Consider the following 25,005-nt stretch of genomic DNA (forward strand, 5'->3'; position numbering starts at 1 on the left):
ATATTATGGTCTAATGCAGTTTTGAAACATTTTACTTTTATTTTGAAGGAGTCAAAAATGCTTTACTATTGGCAAATAGAAACCATGTGCTCCATTAATTTTAAGAATGCGATATGGTCTGCAGCAATATCTAATACTTCAAGGCAGCCATTAATTCATTTACCTGCACACTCTTACCCACTAAAATCCGGATTTAGGAAACATGCTAGCACTGTTTCGAAATAATTTTGAAGTAGCAACACACTTTAAGTTTAAACTTTTTAAGCTACATTTGAAGATTTTGTATAGTGAGAAAAGTGTTTACTACACTCTTAAAATAATTGTAAAATTTAAATTTGTTTAAGTAAAGTTTGATGTTTTTGAAAGCCATGTATTACTACTATTATAAAAGCATATTACGTTTGCTTATACTTCAATCAGTCAGACATCTTTTAGTTAATCCAAATAACCTCGGGCTTATGTAAGCACTCGGAAACAACGTTATTGAAAATAAACAAATTACAATGACGTCACTTTAGGATTTACTCCTTACGTGTATTGTTTACCAAGAGTGCTAAGCTTGTGAGTGGTTAAGCTTTCAAGCGCGCATGTTTATTCTTAAGTTTCAACATCGAACAGTAGATATTGTGTTGCAATATTGGTTTTGGTTTAAGGCTCACGCGGAAAAAAATTTAAATGGAAACTCAGTAAACCCTTTAAAATAAGATAAACGGAGAGAGTACTAGGAGATGAGGTAGTGAGGTAAGGCGTCTTGAATGTCTTATGATTCTGCCAAGTGCCTTGCTTATAACCAGCCAGGTAGACGAAAGATAAGTTGAGGTGAATTTTTGAACACATCGCTCTGCTAGGTTTGACGAATGATAGCAAACAATATTTTGAACTGTATTGGTGAACTGTCAAATAGGCCACATGCAACTAAAAACAGCAAACTTGTGTTAAGCTCCTCTAAGATTGATTAATATTAGGTCTAGTAAAAATGCTTTCGTTACACTTCCAATAGATGACTTAAGTAATCTGTAACGCGTCGTATAGGTGCGATGGGTTACGCAATATTGTATTAGAAAAATAAGATTTCGTATTTTTTAGACAGTTTGGTGATTGCTTTAAACAGTATTGTTTGAACAGTCGTCAAAGATGGAGTCCAAAAGTAAGTACTCAGAAGTAGTCAGCTGTGGCCAATAAGATAAGAATTGTGTTCCATCAGGACAGCGCCTTTTATTATCACACACATCGATTGTGACTCGTCAGAAGCTCCCGGAGCTTGGTTGCGATGTTTTTTTTCACCACTTTATAGTTTGGTAATGGCATCAAGTGGTTACTACCTGTTCCTATTTCTGACGAATGATTTTGATGGTAAGAAATTCGCCTCTAGAGTAGATTATGAAAACATTTGGCAAATCTTTTCGAAAATATTAGCAAACCCATTTTTTATTTTCTTTTTCACACCTTATGTAATGTTTGCTTATATTTTTAATTGAACTGTATTCTATTTTTTCAACAGATAGCAAATCCTTTTTTAATATATTATACTATTAATGAAATTTCATGTATTTTGCATTTTTTTTTTGAGTTATTCTTTTGTCCTAGTTATTACATGTATGTTGGGTTCTTAAATATGTTTTGAACATCTCAAAGTAGGTAGTAAGTAATCGTTAAAAGAAAAGTACATTTGTAAACTTGGCTCTAAGTTATCATACTTATCCGTGAAGAAATTCTAGGCTATTTATCTATAGAGCCATCTATTCATACGACCGAATTGTACAATAAACTAAAAAAAAATTTTAATTTACACTAATGCATTGAAGTGCAAAACATTTCAATTTCATATTTTAAACTACTGATTGAATTCCGGACAGTGTTAAATTCCAAGTTAAATGTTTAAGAGAATTTCTTGCGCAACTTTCTTTCTTCAATGCAAAATATAATGCATATCGCTAACGACATTGTGATGAATGCAAGCAGGTGGAGCGTAAGTTTTGCTTAACTTTCACTGCGTACTTTAAGTAAGAAGTGTTGGTAAGTTGTCCAACTAGTCTCTTGCCAGCCTTTTGAGGGCTTCAAATCGCCTTGCTAATAGAGAAATATATTATGAAATTCACAGAGCTTCAGTGTGAGATATTTATTTAGGTGTGAGTAAGGGTTTCTTGCATAACTTTCGCAACTGTGTTGAAATGCATTTTGAGTTATAAATTTTGTGCTGCTTATTTTTCGCAACAAGGTCTAATATAATATATACATATATATTAAAGGAATATTATAATTTGTAAGCAACAATATATTTAACTATTGCGCATTAGCTTTTAGTTGCATATTTAATGTTGTCGTAGCAATATATTATATAAAGCAAAAAATAAAATATTATTGTTATGAATGAGGAGTTACGAAATTTTGTTCCAACCATAAGCCTTTATGGTAATGCTGCTAATTGAATGGCATAATAGCAACAACAATCGCTAGACAAACGTACTTAAATATATAAAGATATGAATTCAATTGCATTTTGTTTATTTGTATGTATGTATTTGATATATGATAGCTGTCTAAGCTTGCTAAATGAGTGACTCTCATTAGTCATGGTTAGTTGTGGTTTCAAATTAGAATTGTGTTTTGGTATTGATTTTCTTCTTTGTTTAATAAGTGAGGCAGAAAATACTAGAATGGAGAGAGAAATAACTGACCACGCACTTTATAAAAATAAATAAAAAGCAAGGAAGAGCCAAGTTGGGCTGTGACCGAAAATTTTATACTCTCACAATTTACAAAATTTAAAGGCGGGAAAATTCTTTAAGGTGTTGGCAAAACTATCTATTCAAAAATGTTGCGAAAGAATTTATGGTATTTTAGGTAATTTATTTACTATAGGTCATTAAATCACTTAGCTTTATTATTGTAGCTAAATCAAATTAATTAACTCAAATGGAATTTGTGTGAAATAAACTCAATCAAAGAGGCTAAATATAATATATTGGGTATACTTTGAAGAGGCGACCAGAGAAACTAAAAAGATTATTTTAGGGAAAAGGGCTTAGATCCTGATAATTTCGTTCATATTTAGTGCTAAACCACACTATTTTTAAGAAAATTATATATACGCCATACTCGGTATCTCGGAAGTCTGTTAGAATTACGAGAATTATTTTATAAAAGCTGGTGTAATTCCTTGACCGATTTCATACATTTTCGAAATTAAACTTTAGTGTAGCCGTTATCTTATGTATTAAATTTTGCTCAGTTATCTTACATATTGACCGATATATACGATATAAAGTCAACTGAATGTTCAAAAATTTAAGTATAGGGGGCTAGGGAGAGTATTCACCTGATTTTACTTATTTTTGGTAAAATGACACATTATAATTGATATAAGACTGGAATCACATAATTCATATCTGGGCGCTTTAAAAGTTATAATCCGTAATCAGTTATGTGTGAGATGGCAAGCCTTGAGAGCACTATTTCTGAGTATTTTAATTCCAATAACTTCTTTGATTATTGATTTATAAGCTGTAAAGTGAAAGACTCAGAGGGAATCTAAAATTTTAGGATATGGGAAATAGGCGTGGCTGAAGCTCGATTTAACAGTGTATAATGTAAAAGTATCAGGATAATCTTATAACCCAATTATAAATTGGTCGAGTAGTTCCAGAAATACTGAATTTCACTTTAAGCTGGGCGGCGTGACATTGTCCAATTTTTACACTGGCTCCACTAAAGTCCTTCCACCTTGGATTAGAAATTCAATGCTTCTGACGAATTTATTTAGAAATATCAAAAATTAATATTTAGAAATATTCGTCATGTAAGTAGTAGAGTTTTATTAAAATTATACTCACTTTAATCTGAGTGGTGTGGTAAATAAACAAAACTGTCGATTCTGGTGCGAAGAAAATCCACCAATTATGCACGAACAACCATTAAATTTACCTAAATTGACCGTTTGGTGTGGTTTTTGGTCTGATGGAAGCATCGGTCCGTACTTCTTTCGAAATGATATAATTTGATTCCAAAAATCAACGATACAGTTGGGATTGGTGAAAACGGTTAAGAATAAGCCTATCTCCCCACATAGGCCATTTTGTGAGAATTGGTTTTGAATGAAAAAATATCGAAATCTGATAATACGTTGTTCTAACGACCTTATACCCAATATATCTATTTCCACACTTTTTGTGGACATAGTATAATATGTGTTAGTGCGTTAGTGGTTTGATATCCAGGAGGATAGAAATTGGTTAAGTCGTTCTCCTTTCCTTTACACATCCAACATTATGATCCTAGGCCATTTGCTCCAGCATGTAAAGGGCAAAATATTTCATAATATTTCTTTGCTAATAACACTATGTACATATATTTCTTAACCTTGCTCTATAAACTTGCATATACTTAAAATCCCCTAAAATACTTTCCACAAAGTGGTGGTTTTAGTCAGTGCATTGTAGTAGTGAATAAATCACGTGCTGTTTCCACATAATTCAGACGTCTTATGACACCGCTTGTTCATAGCGGAAAAGCATCTGATAGGCAACAATGGAGGTGTTCACGTGACGGAAAAACATCGTACGGAAAGTGAAAACATCTCATGATTTTGTTAAAATAGAAGTAACAGTTATTTGATCCGCTTCAAAGAGGGGTCTATTTTAGGCACTATTTGCGTAAACATAGGCAATTTCCATTTTATGAACTCATGTGACCTTACTTAGAATATGCTTTCAGACATAAAATCGGTAAATCTGGCTTCATTCTTCTTTCTTTCATCTTCTTCAATTGCAAATTACTGCTGGTCCTTCAAAAGAGATTGTAAATTTGAAAATTAGAAAAGGTATTATCATTTCTTTTATTTGACATATAAGATATGTTTTCGTAATTTTTCTCTCAGTTTACTATGATGTATCCTTATTTTTCAAAAAAAAAAATTATATGATAAATATCTTGTTTCATGTTTTCTGATTTTTGAAACGTAAAATAAAAATATGATTTAAAACTAAGCGAAAGCAAATCTTACAAAATCACTGATGGTTTCATGAATTGTGAGCACAAATTTGTCAAAAAACGATTTTATATCTAAGGCAACAAAATCACTGTAGACCTGTGCAGTTACTATAAATAAATCGATATGGTATGGAAATAGCTCAGCGTCGTTTGTTCAAAAGTAATACGTGCAACGAAGACTGCTGAATGTCGATTAGTGCTCTTCATTAATGTAAATTGCTAACGTATTCGGTAAAGAGTTAAAAGATTATGTTGGTTAAAGTACAATGTTTGAAAAACTTCATAATCTGAGAAGTTTTCCTGGTAGAAACGATGGAATAAGTTGCATGTTTCACCAATTAAAAAAATCACTCTTGTTAATATTTTAGGTGAGTTAAGCCGTAATAAGATTTTCATAATCTTGGCGATAGCTTTGTTAGTTTACAATAAAATAATAATGTAACTGACTAGAGTGAGAAAAGGTTGAGTTATCATTATTTGCTTGCAGTTCGGCGATAGTTATTTTACCTCCGAAAAATGTTTTTGAAATCTTGATTTATTAACTTTTAAAAAAGTAAGTAAAGAAGCGTTTATTTTGTTGAAATAAACATTATATGAAAAGCAGATAAACCTGAAATTTACTTTAAAGGAAATAGATATCGGTTAAGTAATTACGCGGGTTCTGATTCCAGATCATTTTAGCCAAATGCAACACGTTGACTTATTCGGTATACATTATAAAAAGATATAAATCCGCAAATATGTGGTAGGAATAACACTCTTACTGAGTTTTATCCTTATTGTCTCAGAAATCTAATAGCATGATCGCGAAGTTGTTTTATTACTACTTGAGTGTAACGTAAAGATATGGAACTACCTATTTGGTAAATATTTTTTTTGTAACATCAGCCGTCATTTGTGTTGATCTAATCGTTTTCACTTATATAGGAATTGTATGTGCTTTTGGACCGTTTTGACATAGACAGGGCGTATGCGGATACTAAAATTACATTTGAATTAGTCAAGCAGACTATAATATATGAAACTTCAATTAAAGATAGTGGATGCGATGAAGGTGTTTTCGGTGCCTTTTTTGAAGCTGACCTAGTTAGCTTTGTTAAAGTTAACGAAGTTGCGTTTGATCACAGAAATAAAGTCTCATGCGGGGGTTAGCATGTGTCGCCAGTCTACATTATTTATCAGACCATCTCTAGCCATTTTAACATAAGGCGAGCTATTATTGTATACAAGTATATAGAATCGTTTATCTGTTAGCCAGCTATAAAAGTTCACTGTGCGTTAAGTCGTCCAGTACCAAACGACTTTTACCATGAAACAACGTACCTATAATCGGTTGTTTGGCAACATGTAATTGTACATATATATTGAATATTTCGCTCGCAATCATATTATTTACGTATTACCTTGAAACCGGCACAAATACGAATGCCTGAGAGGCTGTTTAACTTGATGTCTGTGACCGCATTTTTATTAATTATTATTAAATCTGCTATAGTAAGTCCTTTATCGTACTCGAGAATCCGTTGCAGTTAATTTGAAGAATTTTTGTATGTCTCGGTAGACTGGTTATGACCCTAGGTATGAGCGAGTGGATACAGGTGGTGGTTGTGGAACTATGGTCTTATTTAGCAACTCCTTCAAAGATTGTTGCGGAGCGGACTTTTGCAGCAAGTGACAACAAATGGCACAATCCACTCACGTGTGTAGCGCAGGTTGTAACAACTCGGGAAATAACATCTAAAGTAGGAATTTCATCTAACTGGTGTGATGTTTTGGCGGATTGTTGTTTAACACAGGGAACAGACGGTGCAAGAAACCAGGAGTTGCTGAGAGGTTCTTCTGTTATGTTAGAGGCTATTTCAATCGTTATACTCTGAACAGGTTATATATACTTGTATATAATTTTGCCACAAAGTTTGTAATACCCAGAACGAAATGTTGGAGATCCTATAGAATGTATATACGAGTATAAATGATCAGCATGACGAGCGCAGTCGATTTAACCATGTCCGTCTGTCTGTCTTTATGTACGCGACAGTTTTTGAGACATCGATCCAAAAAGCTGCTCATTTGTCGGTACCACTATAGCATATAACTGTAATACAAACTGAACGATCGGAGTCAAGTTTTTGTATGGAAACTTCTTTATTTGTGAAGGGTATTCTAGCTTCGGTACAATCGCATTTAACTTTTTTTTTGTTTTTACTGTAGGTAATCAAAAATAATTTTATTGATTGCTTGGATATTTTCACCCACAATAATATCTTTTGAACGTATACTGAGTTCATTGCGTTCTATGCTTATTACTTGTGCGGTATTTTACAATCTAAAAACGAACGCTTCTCCAGATAACACTTATAAACCCACGTTTTGGTATCATTTGCTTTTTCTACCTCAAAAAGAATATGTTTTAGCATCGAAAACCTGCCATTTTTATTTTTTATTTTTGAGTCGTTATAGTTATTTTGTATGAACATTTTGCAAAATTACAATAATAACGCTGTTGACTCATATTTCAGCAAAGAATCATAAAAAAGACTAAGCTCAAATCGTGAATTGTAAGTGAATTTAAACTCATATATGTATACATAACTACTATATATACAAAATCAAATGTTTTCTACAAAATCCATACTTTAAATATCCAACACTTTTGCTCTATTTACCCCCACAATGAATTTCGCCTTATATATTTAGTTGACTAATAGTCAACAACTAGAATGCATTAAAAGTACTCGTATTTAATTTAAACAATATTTTCAGCACAATTGCAATTGTTTTTGCACTCATCGCTAAAGAATTTCGCAACTCAATTCAATTTTGAACTAGGACGCTACTAGGCATTTCATCCTTTAACCTTTTGCAAACAATTTTTAATTTCATTCCATTGTGTGCGGAGACACCCAGATACACACACACACACATATATATACATTATTCTGCCTCTAATATTTGTTGTTTCAGCAAATAGAAAGCAAACTTTTTCCATCTCTAGAGACATGCCGCATGATATTTGCTCACGTACACCCATCAATGCACACATGCACACCTACCAACATACATACACAAACACACGCACGAGGACATACCTTAGTTGGCATGTTTATGCGATTCAATTCGAACTTGAAAATCTGTCGAAGATAAAATGAACGATTGTCTGCAATTCGCTTCCATTTGCAATAGCAACAAAAACCACATTCTATGAACGAGGTAAAAGATGTAACCTGCTATACGAGGTTCATTGATTGCATGATTGCGTAAATGAATTACTGCTTTGCTAAATGAAATTGCTGCAAATACTCTGAAGAGCCAGCAGTTTGGGGGGGCGATAAGCCAAGCGAAAGCAGTTCAAATAGAAATTAATCTTTCTAAATGGAAATTCGTGTGTGAAATTTGAATATAAAACCATTGAGGAAGCGGTGCTAAGTTCGGTTGGAACTATGGCGTGTATATTTTCGGATATACTCTACTATAAATGTGAAGAGAGTAATAAATGACTTATTTAATGTTTTCAGATGAGTTTTCTTTCCCCAATTCTATTAAAGGTTCTAGTACTAGGCATTGCTGAGCACAGGGAAGCACTATTAAACAGGGACGAAAGTCTAGTACAAGGTATTGTCCTAGATGGGTGGAAAAAATATTTGACCTTTGGTGAGATCTTGCCACAAACAAAAGGTTTCTATCCATATATACATTTTCTTTGAAGGTGAAGTACGAAGCATTTCAGGAACCTGCAAAGAATTACTGAACAGGAAGAATGTTAAGCGATATCGTCTACTGGCTCTATCTCTTCAAATAATAAACAGTAAGCAAGGCGAATTCACTCAAGCGGGTTTTTGATGGGTTTCGGGACTAATCTCCACAACCGAGATAATGGGGATTTCATTTGTGTATTTGAAACATTAATCCTGTTTGATAAATAATGTTATTTATGTTTCGGGGCTCATCGCTCCGGCGGTTATAAGGAAAATCCCACTTGGATAATGGAAACACTGGTTTTTTTTTAGGCTAGAACTAGTGAAAATTAATCAAGATTCTCACTCACTTTGAGTTTATCACAAATCTGTTAACCAAAAATATGACATCTAAAATGTATCAATATTAGCCTAGCGAAAGCAGGTCGGTAGAGGTAATGGTTTTCGAGATATTAAAAGCTCGTCAAAATATAATTTCGAGATAGTACTATAAAGACAGCAAGAAAGGTAGTGACTTGTCTAATGTTGGAGCAGTGATTTGAGGATTAGAGAGCCATTATTTCCCAGAAGTGCGAAATAAGTACGGTATTGGTATTCTAAGTGTCATCAAAAGTCAGAGCAATTGTCAGATTAGCAAGAAAAAGATCGGAAAAGTGCATATCGTTTTCATAAGAGAGCACCAGCATATCTGCTAGTCTGTCACCTACCAGTGCCGTTTTGTTGTTCTTAGACCGCAAGAGAGAACTTTCACCAGAAACAACGTTAACGACGATAAAGACGTAATCACTCAAGCTGTGGCCTAATGTAAAACAAAAGGCAAAACAACCAACAAAAACGCTTCCAAAAGGTTAAAATTTAGTTGCCTGTTTGATAGCGATAAGTACTTAGTCTTGAAAAGAAACAGGAAAATTTTAGAAAAATGGCGATATACTCCTCAACTCCCTCCCTGTAGCTCGAAAGCTCTTAACCTGTCTGAGAAAGACGTTTTCTATATGTCTGCAAAGTAGGCCTATGAATTGATGATATATTTTTGTCCAACTCAAATCTGGAGAATACGGTGAATCAGAAAGTAGCTTGTGGCCTACTTTGACCAGTGGAGGTAGCGGAGATGTAAGCCGGTGCCTTGTCATGGCGGAAGAGCATGAGGCCGTGTTTTTTGCAATTTGGTGTCAATTGGCATAAAATTCACACCGTGTGAATTCCACTAAAAGGTGACTCTTTTTGACTGACTGTACAGTGTTTGTCTTCTTTTGAAACATATTCACCCCGTGAACACCACTGTTTTAAATGTTCCTTGGTCTCTGGTGTGAACCAGTGAATCTTTGCTTCGTCAGTACGTCGCAGAAACCTACTGTGAAACAAACACTACTGCGTGTTTGTCCCACGGTTCTAATAACCCCATTGAGATAATTTCTAATATGCACAAAATTCATATCCATTCCTTTCATAGAAGGTTATTTCGTGCACTTTCAATCGGCGGTCTGTTAATACGGTATCGTGGACTTTTGTCACGTTGTCCTTCATGGGAGCCGTTTTCAGGCAACTACGCGTGGCTTATCAACCAACGTACGACCCCTTCGACATTTGTTAAATACATGTTTGATGATCGCCATCGAAGGAGAAGAGTTATATTTTACAAAACGCAAGTCTTCTTCTTTTCCTAAAACGACCGATATTGCTATTTTTCGCGGTCAAAGGAAGCATTCGACTGAAGTAAATTTCTCTTACGTCATCGGGCGGTGAGAGTAAGTAAGAGAACCTGCTTTTTACATTGTACTGTGAGCGTGACAGAATTCTGTTGCGTAATACAATTTCAAAGAATGTAGTTGATCGTTTTTATTACCCGGCTCGAGTGTACTATACGAGTATGTACTATATGAAAAGATTAGTTCCATAGTAAATAGCTGACGCAACTTGTGAAAAGATGGAGAAGTTGGTCAATAAACAACGAAAACATTTAATATTCATATGCTAAAAGCGTCATTACGGCGTACAGACGGTTAATTTGTTGTAAATTTTTATACTTAACATAGTCTGGCATTTTATGTGATATACTCGTACGTATGTAACATCACATCATGTGGGCATATTGGACAGTGCTAAGTTAGAACGCCTACCATGGCGGCAAGGCGAACCTTGTTAAGAGCAAGTAGTTCAGAGAACCTCTTCCGTTACACTATGGCCCTGAAGGATCACGCAGCCGCACAAGTTTTGGTTTCTGAAAAGCGCACGCTAACCTCAAGGGGGTTCATATATTCAACGCAAGAACGCAAAAAGACACCTAAGTACCGACTTGATGTCAATCTGATAAAGGTGATTAAGGTAAGGGTGCCCTCTCTAATGAGCTCATCGGCTATGCACTTTTTAGCGATTCCGTTGTGACCCGATACCCAAACAAGTTGGATAAGAAATTAGCTTGATGATATTGATAAAGATGTTAAATACTCCTTGACAAATTTTGAGCGCACTGACAGCGAGCTCAAGGTCAGTATTGGAGCTTTGCTATCAGTGTAATTGCACACCTCTCTGAAGTTAGCATTACTTAAGAGCAGTACAACTACTGCTACTTTGATGGCTCTAAGTTATCAGGAATGCAATCGAAGTAGCGAAGGATTTCAGAATATGCCTGTTTGGAAACCCTCAATTACCCAGCTTCCCTGAGTCTTACAGCAACCTTCGCTTCAATACCAACGATGATCGCTCTTTGAATACGTTCCAGCTGCTTAGCGAGTGTGATTTTTACGAGCGCTCTCCACCCGATAACAACTCCATAAAACGCGATTTAGCTTAACTAATGTTTCATAGAGCTCGAAAAACACTTATTACCCCACTGCTTCCCAATTGCTACTAAAAAGCTGTATACTGCAATCCATGCCTTCCTCAATTTCTCTTCAATGTTTGGCCGCCACCAAAGCTTCCTGTTAAGGATAGGTCCTAAGATCCTATCCACAGGCTGAAGACTAGAGTCTCCAAAAGGGGGAAGAGAAATACCTGGGATCTCATTCCTTGTAAATAAATGTAGCTAATTTTTATTTAGATTTATGGTTTTACCACTTCTATCTGCCCACATAGTTACCACAATTAGTTACCCCTACTCTTAATTAAGATCATAGACTGTGTTTGGAAATTTTACGCTTATCTAAAGAGCTACGGCATCCGCGTAAGTAATCTCTCGACGGCCCCTTTCTTCCAGCTCGGAGTGGGGCGCATCTACAATATATACTTTCCAATGAGCACGCGTACTACCCCACTCCGCCACCATAATTATGTCTCATAGGAGACTGTGGATGATGTGTTTGAGTTTTATTCTAAACAATCCTCAAAACATTATTCAAATCAATTCACCCTTTAAATGCTTTTACTTAGTACACTGCGACAGTGACGCTAAATTACTGCCTTGTATTCGATCGTTTTTTCTACCAAGCCTAAAGAGACTTTAGTTCTAAAATATAAATAAATACATTTACTGTTGAGCTAAACCCAAACAGTCTTGTCAAAACAATGGTCAATAAGTAATCATGTTACTATTGCCTTTCAAAAAGAATTCACATAATGCATACCGTCGTGCATAAAATTCGATTTTTTCACTTCGTTACTTTCGTGTTTTGTTACGAAGAAATCGTGCCACGGAAGCACGTGACGGAAACTTTTTGAATGCAGTTGGACAAATCATCTAATTTTCCACTTTTATGAGATCTTTTTTTCATGATATTGCGGTGTGCTTTTTCGCAGAAGGTTTTCATTGAAGCTAGAATGACCAGTTTTGTATGGTATTTGTAAAAGACCAGAGTCAATAATTTTGAATCAGAACTTCAATTTCATAGTAATTATTCTTATATTTAAGAAAATTTTTTTTATAATTTTATCAATAGTTTTAAAAGTATTATATATATCAAATTCTTTTTATTTGCTATAACCACCCAAGCGATCTCCAATAGCAGTCTGTCGTTTCCTTGTTTCTCATGTTCATTTTCCTTTGGTCCGTAAAATGCAAAATGTTCTTCCACTCTTACCATCAGCCACTACCGCATTGAATAATCTGCGAATTTGAAGACTCAACATCACTTTAGATTTTGACTTTCTGTGAGTTTTTACGAATCCCCAGCTGAGTGTTCAGCTACTAAGTGAACGGCAGTACCCATCACAGCTTAAGTGGCGATGTCAGCCATTTGGTTTATGCGAACATCAACCAACTATGTTAGATTTTTTTAATCTGATCTCTAGTCTCTGTTGGTTGGAGTTGGAGCTACGGTAGTATCTGATCTCTTCGGTTAGATCGGTTGGGTTGTTTATTACTTCGAAAATTTAAAGCTTAGAGCATAATCACGAACCGTAGGCACTATATTTCAAGTTAATATTAAATAAATGTGTATAGCAAGCCTTTGCTCTAGGGGGTCTACTGGAAGTCAAATCATGTGGACAAATGCTGCTTAAGACCCCAGTCGACTCTCAAACCATATACATATGTATGTAGGGTGAGCCAAGCTGCCACGCATCTAATTTTCGCAACTGACTCAATAACTTCATACCCAGCAGAAAAACGTTACAGTAAGCTTTCTGTCGGATCTTTCATAATAAGTTCTTGATACGTTTTCAACCTGAATTTCTTCGATCAAGTACTTACCGCTTCTAATTGCATCATAATCTTAAGCAAAGTACTGATAAATCTATCTCATACTCACTTGGTTTTGCCAGAGCGATAGCTAATGTCTAGCTCTACCACGATTCGACATCCTTTGGATGCTATGAAATTGAAATAAAAGATGTTTTCTAAAGACTTATTAATATTTACTATATGATTTATTATTATATAAGGTATTTAAGTCTTATATTAGAGTGTTAATTCTAAGGAAGTACTTTGGATTACAAAAGTGAGACGCTATATATACTAGTATTTTCCTATATCAGGGTGAATTCTTACAACTACTTTAAAATACATCACAAATGATTGAATAATATTAAATAAAAAACTATACACGAGTATAACAGTAAATTATAGTAATTAAACTAACTGTCTACGGCGTAATTAAAACGGTCGCAGCGTACTCATTAACGGCTGTTGTGCAGGCGGAAATGGTAAAAGCGGCTGTTGTGCGACCACATTGTGGCCACCGGATGTGGTACCGTTACTCGGCAGAGTGACAGCGCCTGTTGCAGATGCAGCGGACAACATGCGCATGCCAGCCGACAGGGCTGTGGACAAATTTGGTATGTGTGACGATACCGTTGCGATGCTGGCCGAGGCAGTCGTCACACCGGTCGCTGCAATGCCACTCACTATTGGCGGCGCTGGAATGCTGAGACGTGACACAATTGGTGTTAATGACGCGGCCGCTGGAGTGGGTAATGTCATTGCGGACGCTGATGAAGTCACATTTGATACACTACTCGGCGCGGACGCAACCGGATACGATAATTGTAGCGGACGATATTGACATTTCTTGGCATGCGTACGCATATTGCTAGACTGTGTAAAGGCCTGATTACAGTTCAGATGCGGGCAGACGTATGGCTTGCAGCCGGTATGATAGTTGAGATGCGTCTTGAGGTGATGCTTCTTGGTGAATGCTTTCGGGCAAATGGGACAATTAAATGGTTTGATACCTGAACGATCGAAAAAAAATTTAACAATTAATATATCGTGTATTGGCGAGTATATCGAGTGAGAGGCTTAAGCTCTTGGTGTCTACTCACCTGAGTGCAATCGATGGTGCAGCGTCATGTTGCTGCGATCGGCGAATGATTTCCCGCACACCGAGCACTGATACGGCTTCTCTCCACTGTGGGTGCGCATGTGCTGTTTGAGTAGCATTTTCCGTGAGAACCGTTTGCCGCACTCCGCGCACTTGTGCGGCTTGACGCCGGTGTGTATGCGTACGTGCATGTTGAATGCTACACGCTGGTTAAACGATTTGGGGCAGTAGGGGCATTCGTACTCCTTTTTATTACGATGGATCTTCATGTGACTGCTAAGGTAGCCTTTGTCGTTGAATGTTTTACCGCATTCCGGACATTCGGCGGCGAACTCCTTCGTACCGCGGTGCACAGACAGGTGATACTTGTAATTGCGAAGCTGTGAAAAACCTTTGCCGCAATCAGTGCACTCATAGCGTGGCGATTTGTGTGTCTTTTCGTGAGCCTAGAATTAAAATTGAGACGAAAAATTTGTAATTAATGAAATGAAGTCTAAATTAATGAAGCTTGATGGCAAATTCTATTTTTGTAAGATATAAATTTATTTATTATTAAAATTTCCCCTTGGGAATATCTCGAACCGAAATGTAATGATCCATTTATGGTAACCAAATCAAGATGTAATCCGACTTTGTCAACACAAATCTTTGCCAAAATATCCTTCGGCAATGTGAAGGATAGGGTTCTTGGGGTTAGCATAAGACTAAATATCCAAATGCTAAGATCCTCTAAAACCAAACAGAATACTTTATGGAATATGGAAAGGACACAGTGGTATGTTGTTTTAAATATTTACAGTAATAGTAGATACCACTACTAAAGACAAAGGATATCGGTTCAATATCTACATACATACATCATTTCTATCTTATCACTAGTGTGTACTGCACGAGTTTTCCTATAGTATCACTCAAAGGTATTACACTTTGATAAACATCGTGCCCTGAAAAGATAGTCTATGAAATACTTTCATCATAAAAGACAAAACTACAACAAAAATGGTCAAAGATCAGGGAAATAAAATAGGTATAGGAGCCGAGAGAATATACCGATGAACTTAAGGTATTATAACGCCACCCACATCTCATATAATTGAAAATTACTAAAAGTGCGATAACTCACTGAAGAAACACGTCTGAAGCACTAAATTTACAGGTAGGGCAGTAATACTTGTACATAGACGTGACACTGCCAAGTTTAAGATGAAATCACATGTTTTCGATTACCGATTTTTACTAAATTTAGTACATGTTTTTACTTTGTCACAATAGGCGAAATTGGAACCAAATATCATAATTTAAAATTTCATCCGAATTTCGCACTTGACAACATATATATACATACTTCAATAACCGATGAAGATATTGGAATAAAACTTTATACAAATTTTGTCCACCTCTTTTCAAACAATGGTCGAAATCGAACACTAACTTTTTAAGCGCCCATATGCTGAATATATGGTCCTCAGTACCTATGCTGCCCTTTACTGAAAATATCGGTCAATCTGTGAGCAACATAAAGTAAAAGCAGAGAGTACTTTTCCTGTTAATAACATTGTGCTCTTGTATAAAAAATATCTTTCATATACCTTGTTCCAGCTGAGCAAGTGTGATCCGGACTGTGTGCGCAAACAGAATCGATAAATATTTTTATACTCTCGCAACCTGTTGCTACAGAGTATAATAGTTTTGTTCACCTAACGGTTGTTTGTATCACCTAAAACTAATCGAGGTAGATATAGGGTTATATATATATATAAATGATCAGGATGAAGAGACGAGTTGAAATCCGGGTGACTGTCTGTCCGTCCGTGCAAGCTGTAACTTAAGTAAAAATTGAGATATCTTTATCAAACTCGGTAGACATGTTTCTTGGTACCGTGAGACGGTTGGTATTGCAGATGGGCGTAATCGGACCACTGTCACGCCCACAAAACGACATTAATCAAAAACAAATAATTTGCCATAACTAAGCTCCGCAATAAGATACAAGACTGTTATTTGGTACACAGGATCACATTAGGGAGGGGCATCTGCAGTTAAAACTTTTTTTAAAAAGTGGGCGTGGTCACGCCTCTAATAGGTTTAATGTGCATATCTCCTAAACCGCATATGCTATAATAACAAAATTCACTAGAAGCAAATGTTTTTAGCACTTCTATTGACGGTGTGAAAATAGTCGAAATCGGGTGGCAACTCCGCCCACTCCCCATATAACGGTACTGTTAAAAACTACTAAAAGCGCGATAAATCAAGCACTAAACACGCCAGAGACATTAAATTTTATCTCTGAGATGGTATAAGATGACTTTATAGGAACCGCGTTCAAAATTAGACAGTGGGCGTGGCACAGCCCACTTTTAGGTGAAAACCCATATCTTGAGATCTGCTCAACCGCTTTCAACCAAATTCGGTGCATAACGTTCTTTTCATGTTTCTATGTCATAGTGCGAAAATGGGCGAAATCGGACTACAATCACGCTTACTTCCCATGTAACACCATTTTCAATTCCATCTGATTCTTTCACTTTCCACTATGCAAATCAGGTAACAATGATTATATCGGGGTAAAACTTTGCGTGAATAATGCAATTAAAGTATGCCACCTTGCGGCCAAAAATTGTCTAAATCGAACCAAAACTGTTCAAAAAACTAACCCTAAGTACTAAATATGTGGACCCCAGTGCCTATAGTTGACCTTCTACCGAAAATATCAGTCAATCCACAAAGAAATCTCAAACGAGTATAACATTTGACTTTGCGAGAGTATAAAATGTTCGGTTACATCCGAACTTAGCCCTTCCTTACTTGTTTTATCTAATTCGTCGTCCACCTCTGTTTATAACGAAAACATCGAAAAAGTTAAAGAAATAGTGCTTGAAAATCGTCGTGTTGGCACCAGAGGAGCTCAACATCTCTTATGGATCGACTCAATACATTTTGGTCAATGTTTTGGGTATGAAGCGTGTAAATGCTTGACGTGTATCGAAATACCTGAAATTCTTTCTACAGCGACATCAAGTAGAGTTCGTAAAAGAGATACTTGACAAGCTAGCTGAGGACCCTACATTCAAAAAAGCATCATTACTGTTGACGATACGTGCGTTTATGAATATGAATACGTGTTCAAAACTGGTCAGCAATCTAGCGAATGGCGTTCCAGAAAAGCGAAAATCGTTGAAGACATTGAAGACCATCCCAGCCGAGGCTTATCACAAGTGTATGAAAATTGGTTTAATTATTGTCATGCTTCTAAGGCAATAATAAAGATTTGTACTAAATTAGGTATGAATGTTTTTTGTTTGTTAGTCCGGGTCATATTTGATCAGATAAAGTTTTTGAAACCAAAGGTTGACCTTATACAATAAAAATGTAAGACATCTCAGCAAAATTAAGTGAACATATTATATTGGATATACTATAGTTTGATGGCGAAAATGTGTAAAATCGGTCCACGAATTACACCACCTGCCAAATAGGATATTAATCCATTCACAGCCTCGTCCAAAAAAGAATTTTGAAGCTACTACCCGCGATTGATCATTGCAAACTGATAGAGTATAAAATGTTAGGTTACAGCTGAACTTAGCTCTTGCTTACTTGTTTTAATATTATAGGCTGCAATATTAGTTATACTAGGTAGAAAAAGTCTCCGCTCACGGGGTACAAAATTTTTTAAACCAAAACAAAAGTTTGTCTAATTAAGAGATTAAAAAAATATTTTTTTTGTGTTATTAAATCATATATTTTGTTTAAAAAAATTTACTTTTTTTTCAAATAACTCAAGAAACAAAAGCCACAGAGTTCATTGTAATTTTAAAAACAATAACCTTACACGGAAAAATGCTCCGTTCATCAAACAGAGTACAATAATATCAAGTAAATATAAAAAGTTTAATAGCTCGTGGGGTAGCCTCGAAATTTTAGAACATCTATTAGACGTTTAGCCACGGAATGTACTAATTTCCTCAGTCGACATTTTACTTTATTCATCCAATATAACGGTCTTGAGCATTTCTTTGCTGGTAATCGTATGTGTACGAATTCTACGCTTCAATAGAGCCCATAAATGCTCAATTGGATTGAGGTCAGGTGATTGTGGAGGTGAATGTAGCTGTTTTGGAGCATTCTAAAGAAGCCAAAGGCGAAAAGTTCCGCTGTATGCTTAGGGTCATTGTCCTGTTGGAAACAAAACACGTTTGGCAATCCTAATTTGTCAGCACTTTGCTTCATTTGTCGTTTTAAAATACTTAGATAAACAAATTTATTCATTATATTTTCACAACAAACGAACTTCACGCCCACCATGCTTTACGGTTGAAGTAAGATGTCGTGCTTCAAAAACCGTACCAGTTTTTCGCCACACCATCTGTCTTCCTTTTATTCCAAATATACAATATTTGGGGTCATCTGACCATAAAACCGATTGCCAGAGAGATATAGGCTTGGTTATATGTTCATTTGCGAATGCAATGCGCTTTGGAAATGAATGCGGAAATGAATGGCTTTTTGCGTGCCACTCGCCCATGATAATCAGCGCTTTTTAATATTTTTCTTGCCGTGTCGCTCCATATTGATTTTACTTTTCTGTATTAGTAGAATTCAAAAAATGCCGTTAACTGTGCAAACGCACATAGGAATTCCATGAAATTTGGCGACTGTAATGCTATAAGCATGCGCATCTGATATTCTGAAAAGAACTTCAAAAACCCATATATTTTATTAATATTTTTATTGAAATACATTCCACGAATTGGTGTGGGAAGACTTTTTCAACCTAGTGTATATAACTTTATAATAAAGTTATAATTGTTCAAGAAACTTTCTAAAATATATCAAATAAATTAAATTTATTATTAACAAAAAAAATATTTGCATATTTTTAACCTGGGAGAAAACTACAATAAATATTGGCATGAAGTGATCCGTTCAGTTTTACCAGCTGTGCGAATAAAACATAGATTTTTTACATTCCCTCCGCTCATCAGCCTTTGAACCAGCAACCGTTTTCACCTCTTCTTTTTCCTCTCAACTATGTTAAGTGTTAACAATGTGCATTAACAGATCGCACCAATAACAGCGCTACCTGTTCTGACCCACCCCTCGCTCACAACAACCAACCACAAGAACTACGTCTCGGCTACCGTTTAGTGTTCTTCGACAGTTCAACACAGCACCTAACTGTCTATGCGATGCCACCAAACGGAGCGTGAAATCGGAACCTGTTTTTCTCCATCTTCTTCATTTATGCTGCTCACCATATTTTTAATATGTTAATCGCCAGCTAAGTGCTTTAATATGAGCTTGTGCAGGTAACAAACAACAACATTTGTTGGTCATTTGCATGCAACCTACTCGCATACATACAGACAGACACTTGCAAGCAGCTTGAGCGGCACCATATGAGTCGAAGTTGACTCCACCCATGATGGTGCTTATACACATGTGCATATGCATTAGTGTATGTGTGAGAGTACATGCTTAACCGGTTTCTGCTTTAAGCTCCACCCAATTGAGTTGGTGGACTATGTGGTTACGAATGCGACAATACAAACAAACATACATATGTATGTACTTATGTAAGGTATATTTTATATGCTTTAACGCTATTTAAAATCTAGATACGAGCATATTGTTAATGAAAATTAAGAACGCGGTAAAAGACCTTAGCGCAGTTTATATCCAAAAAAACTACTGTTATAAAATGGAAATGCTCCGGAATATTTAAATATTTTAATTTCTCACCTTTGAACTTGAGAGTTAAGGGGTGACATACCTTGCGATGATATACATACATATGTACATACATATACATATGTATTTTCATATCACGATTATGCTGTGTAAAATAAAGTGTAAAATGGGTAGTTCACATTAGGTCTTTTCACTAAGTGTTATTTAGGCAGTACTAGCTATTTTTAAAAGTCAATATCGCATAAAAAATCCAAATCTATTTATTAAATTGTGAAGTCCAAAAATATTGAAAATATTATATTTCATCACAAAAGCCATTCGATTTTTCTTCTGAGGTAAAGAACCAAAGGTTATAATATCAATTTTCTCTCACGCGTTGTTGGCATGGAGATCAGGGGGTTTTCAGTAGCTGATGTCAAAAAATTCGGAATGCTAGATATACTAACTTATCAAGTTTAACCCGTACTGTCAAAAAACAACAACTACATTCGTGTTTTAAACAAATCTTTATTATCGTCTTCAAAATACGCTTCTGAGCTTATATAAGAATGCCAATGCTTGATCCAATTTTCCATACATTTGTTAAAAGCCTTGGTTTGTGCAACAAAATTTTTTTTTTCGGTTTCGGCTTATTTTTGGAGACCCTGTAAACCCGTGTCTCATCGCAAGTAATGATACGGTTGATGAATGTAGAGTACCCAGCTACGTTGGCAAGTATCTCTGTTGCGATCTCTACTCGACGTCGTTCTGGCATAATATATATGGCTTATGATACGAGCTTAATACGTTTCATATCCAAACCGTTAAACAAAATGTACTAAGTCGATCGATAAGAGATGTTGAGATCCTTATTATGTTCTTATGCCAACACTATGCACTTTTCCTTTAACCTCATTAACAGAGGTGGCACATAAATACTGGTGTTCGAGGTAAACTAGTTTCCTCAATACAGTTCTGCTACATTTTCAATGGTTCCGTAGCCGTGATTCAATTGGAAGTACAAAAATTTAAAATTCCCAGACAGACTTTTCGCGTCGTAAACAAACAGCTGCCAATCACACACTAATTAACACATGAAGATCAAACTTAACCTAAGTATAAAAGTTGTACTAATATTTTTTATCGCTTTGGGTTTTAAATGGGCCAATCCGGGTCAAATTTGATCAAAGCGAAATCAAAATTACAAAACCACAAATACAATTTTCAGCTATTCTTTGTTATAAATGCGAATTATTTGTTTTATATATATAATGTTTCACTCAAATTCGTGATATTTTATTATGAATTGGTTTTATTATAGCGTTTTTTATTTATATATTATTTGTTATATGAAGCTTAAAAAATTTTAGTTATTTATCTATGTACTGATTTAGTATTTATTTATGATATGAATATACATATTTAGGGTTGTACAAGTATATGCGTGCTATAGGTCCACTGAGAAACCGAGCACCTAAAAACCATATCCAAATGCCAAATATGCAAAAGGTATTTATAAAATGCCGATTTAAAATTTTTCAACAATGGCATTATTGGCAAATGTTATACAAAATGTCAATTTGCCTTACCGAATATGTACTTAATCTATTAACCACTGAGATAGCGCTAGAAATCGTCAAGAAAGCATTTGAAAGTTCGGTTGACAAACGATAACCTGGTTGACAGCAAGTGTCTTGATATTTAATTATTGTTTCTTGTGTAAAATGCCATATTTTAGTTTTAATAAATTATTAAAAAAAAAAAGTTTCTAATATGTATTAAAAAACAGTATACGAGCTACCTTGTATATATTTATGTACATTGTATTGTTCTACCGTTGTCTTCAATAATAATAGAAAAGTTTTCCTTCCTAGAACTAGATTTTGATCGGTCAGTTTATATGATAGCTATATGCTATAGTGGTCCGATAACGGTGGTTCCGATAAATGAGAAGCTTTTTAGGGAAAAAAGACAGGGCTTAAAAACGCATGCTGTTGCAATCATTTCTAGTAGAGGGCATCATACATAATACATCCAAAAGAGGGTGTTACGGACGAAAAGTCAAAAGCGTCCACAAAATGATTTTCGCTAACTGTAAAATGAGATTGATCAAAAACTCAGAAACTTTAAAGGACTATATTGAACAGTTATAAAATATTCCTACACATCTTTCTTAAAATGATAACAAAAATTCTAGCCTCCTACTATCTGCTCACGGCAACAATAACAATGTATACCAATGGAGGCATATTTAGTGAATTCTAGCCTCTGACAAATACCCGAAGACAGTTTCATACGAAACCCGGTAAGATCAATTAAACACTTATTCTAAGACGATCTTTATACATCGAATAAATTCTAGAGAACGTGGCTCCCTCTTCAGTCCGTTCCCCGTCGCTACTTTCGAATAAAATGATTGTAAAATTGTATGTTATTACAATGTTAATAATAACCAAATCAGAGTAAGTTGCCACATCCAAGGTAGATTTAGTTATTGTGAGTACGTAGAATTTTACAAAAAATATATACTTATCAAATAAATTTTTAATAGATTCCCTTTGAAAAATGTCGACTTTAGGACTTTCCCTCGGATGCAACTTTTTCGAAAAACAAGCTTGATTGAATGAAGACATATCTGTAACTCTGTGGTCTGCACATGCATTATGTATACTAAGTCGATTACAGGTTCGAAATCAGTTCAAAACGAAGTTAATTGTATAATAAATTATATAATTAGCAGTAGGCTAGGATCGAGTTTTTTGCAATCCGTAAAATCTGGGATTATAGGAATGCTTAATACTAACTGATTTTCAGTCGGTAATTTCAAATCTATGAACTTAAAAACTTTCTTTAAATAAACTAGTTTTAAAGCTATCGGAAGTATGTTTGAAGTTTGTCAAACCTCGAAAACTTTTATTTGATTTGACTTTGATTTGATTTTTCGGAGAAAAGTAATTACCCATTTTGAAGCTATATACATTTAGTCATAAATAATCCTACCAAAATATAAACAATCTCGGACCAACCATTGTGAAAAGCTCCCAGCCTATTTGAAAAATACATCGACCTAGAGGATTGAAAACATATTTTCTAAAAGAAATTATTACACTCACCTGTAACGTTTGCGAGCAACCGAAAACTTTATCGCAGATACAGCATTTATAGCTTATTTCTTCGGCGTTCGAAGCCGTCAGAGAAGAGGGACTACTTGCGCAGAGTTTTGTTGTTTTCGAGTTTAAATTGAAATTCGCTACTGTGGTCAAAGCGATCGTCGATGACTTCAATAGTAATTCAGTGGATGACTTCGTTTTCAAATAATTGGCGCTGTACGAAGAATGACAAGAAGCCGAGGTGGACGATGCAGGGGAGGAAGGTACCGACGGCAAGGTTGACTTGTAGAGTGAGTGTTGTTTATAGAATTCCAAACAATCTGTACAGCCCGCGCGTGGACAAATATTCTTAGATGCCGTAGGCGACAGTGGTATGCTAGAGGGACTCGTTAAAGTCGGCAAGCGCGAGTTGACGGATTGAGTAGAGTGCGTTGAGTTAGAGTTAATGATATACGGTGCAAAGTAACGTTGTTTCTGGAAAGGTGCTGGAGTGGGTACATTAAAGCTGGACAAAGCGTATGGAGCGAACATATGCGGAAAGAATTGTGCATAAAATTTTGTGGCATTTGCAGCGGCGGCAGCGGCCAAGAAGTCTGAGTGAAAGCTCTGATAAGTTGGTGTAGGATAGGCGGGTTGACGTGGCATCTCGATGGTGGATTTTCGCTCAGCCACTGCTGAAGATTTGGAGAGATCGAGTATATCGGTGGCCATTGGTGTTGGGTTACATTGCGCTGATAAGTTCGACTTGGCGTTGACGAAGGAAGTTTTGCCTGGGTTACTATTTTTGTTGCGTGCATCATCGCCAAGTATGCGACTGATGCTGAAGTCGGTGACATGTGCTGGTTGTGGCGTTTGCTCTTCACCCGATTCAGAGCCATTACTGCTGGTTGTCGATTTGGCGGGATACACTTCATAGTTTTGTAGTCGTTGCAACATGGTATGCTTAAAGCCCATTCTAATATCGTTCATCACCACACAAAGCGCGCACTAGATTTATATATAACTTGTTTCACCAATATATGAGAGCAATAGTTGATAATTCAATTTGTTTTCAAAATATTTATTATTTTCACCGTTTGTTCCAACTGTTATTTATTTGTACGTTAGAGTTCACAAATCACGTGTAAGCTGGCGCACGCGCGTTTCAACCGCATTGAACTGTCACGTTGCACGTCAGAATACGTTATGTTGCATTGCCGTTAACCGTTGTCTGATATCAACTCACAAAACTCTATAACAACAACAACACAATGATATAACGATACAACCTTACAGACCAATCGTAAGCCAATGAACACTTGAACGCGTCAACAAAGTCTCTCAGCCACACACTTGCTGCTGTAACTTGTTGGCTCAGACGACTGACGATCATCAAGCGCCACAGCCACGATCAAGCCGAAAAACGGCTTAGCGGGTAAAAACGAATCAAAAGTAAAACCGACAGTAAAAGGAGCACTAACAACAACAGCGACGATAATGTCCATAAAATGCGTCAACAGCGCTAACGTTAAATGTTGTCAACACAACACTAAAACGCTACTACCAACCGCATGTTCAACCCTTCCGCCCAGCATCACCTTCATCCACTTACGCTGCTTTGGTGTGTTTACGTACGTTCGGCCTGAGCGTAAACAAAGTGTTGGCAATTTGTTAAACGTCGATCCGCTGTCGTGCTGAGCTTCATATGCACACACGCTTGTGCTCCAGCTTGTAAATACTCTCTCTCTCTCTCTCTACTTCTCTTTAATAGGTTTTGACTGCGCACAGCGGCTCGGTTTGAGCCATTGTTTTTATTACCGCCGCCAACGTTGCATGCTGAATACGTTTTAGGGGGGCCCAGGCAGT

The 25,005-nt window shown here is 36.0% G+C and overlaps 1 protein-coding gene across 1 annotated transcript; it reads right to left on the reverse strand.

Annotated features, from left to right (window-relative positions):
- Positions 1-13,708: 13,708 nt before the first annotated feature.
- LOC106623319 (uncharacterized) lies at positions 13,709-24,318 on the reverse strand. Its single transcript, XM_014242782.3, has 3 exons — positions 23,164-24,318; positions 14,379-14,823; positions 13,709-14,288 (listed from the first exon to the last, which is right to left on the reverse strand). Exons 1-3 carry the CDS (start codon positions 24,127-24,129, stop codon positions 13,711-13,713), a joined length of 1,989 nt encoding a protein of 662 aa, XP_014098257.3. The 5' UTR covers positions 24,130-24,318; the 3' UTR covers positions 13,709-13,710.
- Between the last annotated feature and the right edge of the window lie 687 nt (positions 24,319-25,005).

The sequence above is a fragment of the Bactrocera oleae genome, chromosome 3 (genome assembly GCF_042242935.1).
Source record: "Bactrocera oleae isolate idBacOlea1 chromosome 3, idBacOlea1, whole genome shotgun sequence".
Taxonomy (NCBI): Eukaryota; Metazoa; Arthropoda; class Insecta; order Diptera; family Tephritidae; genus Bactrocera; species Bactrocera oleae.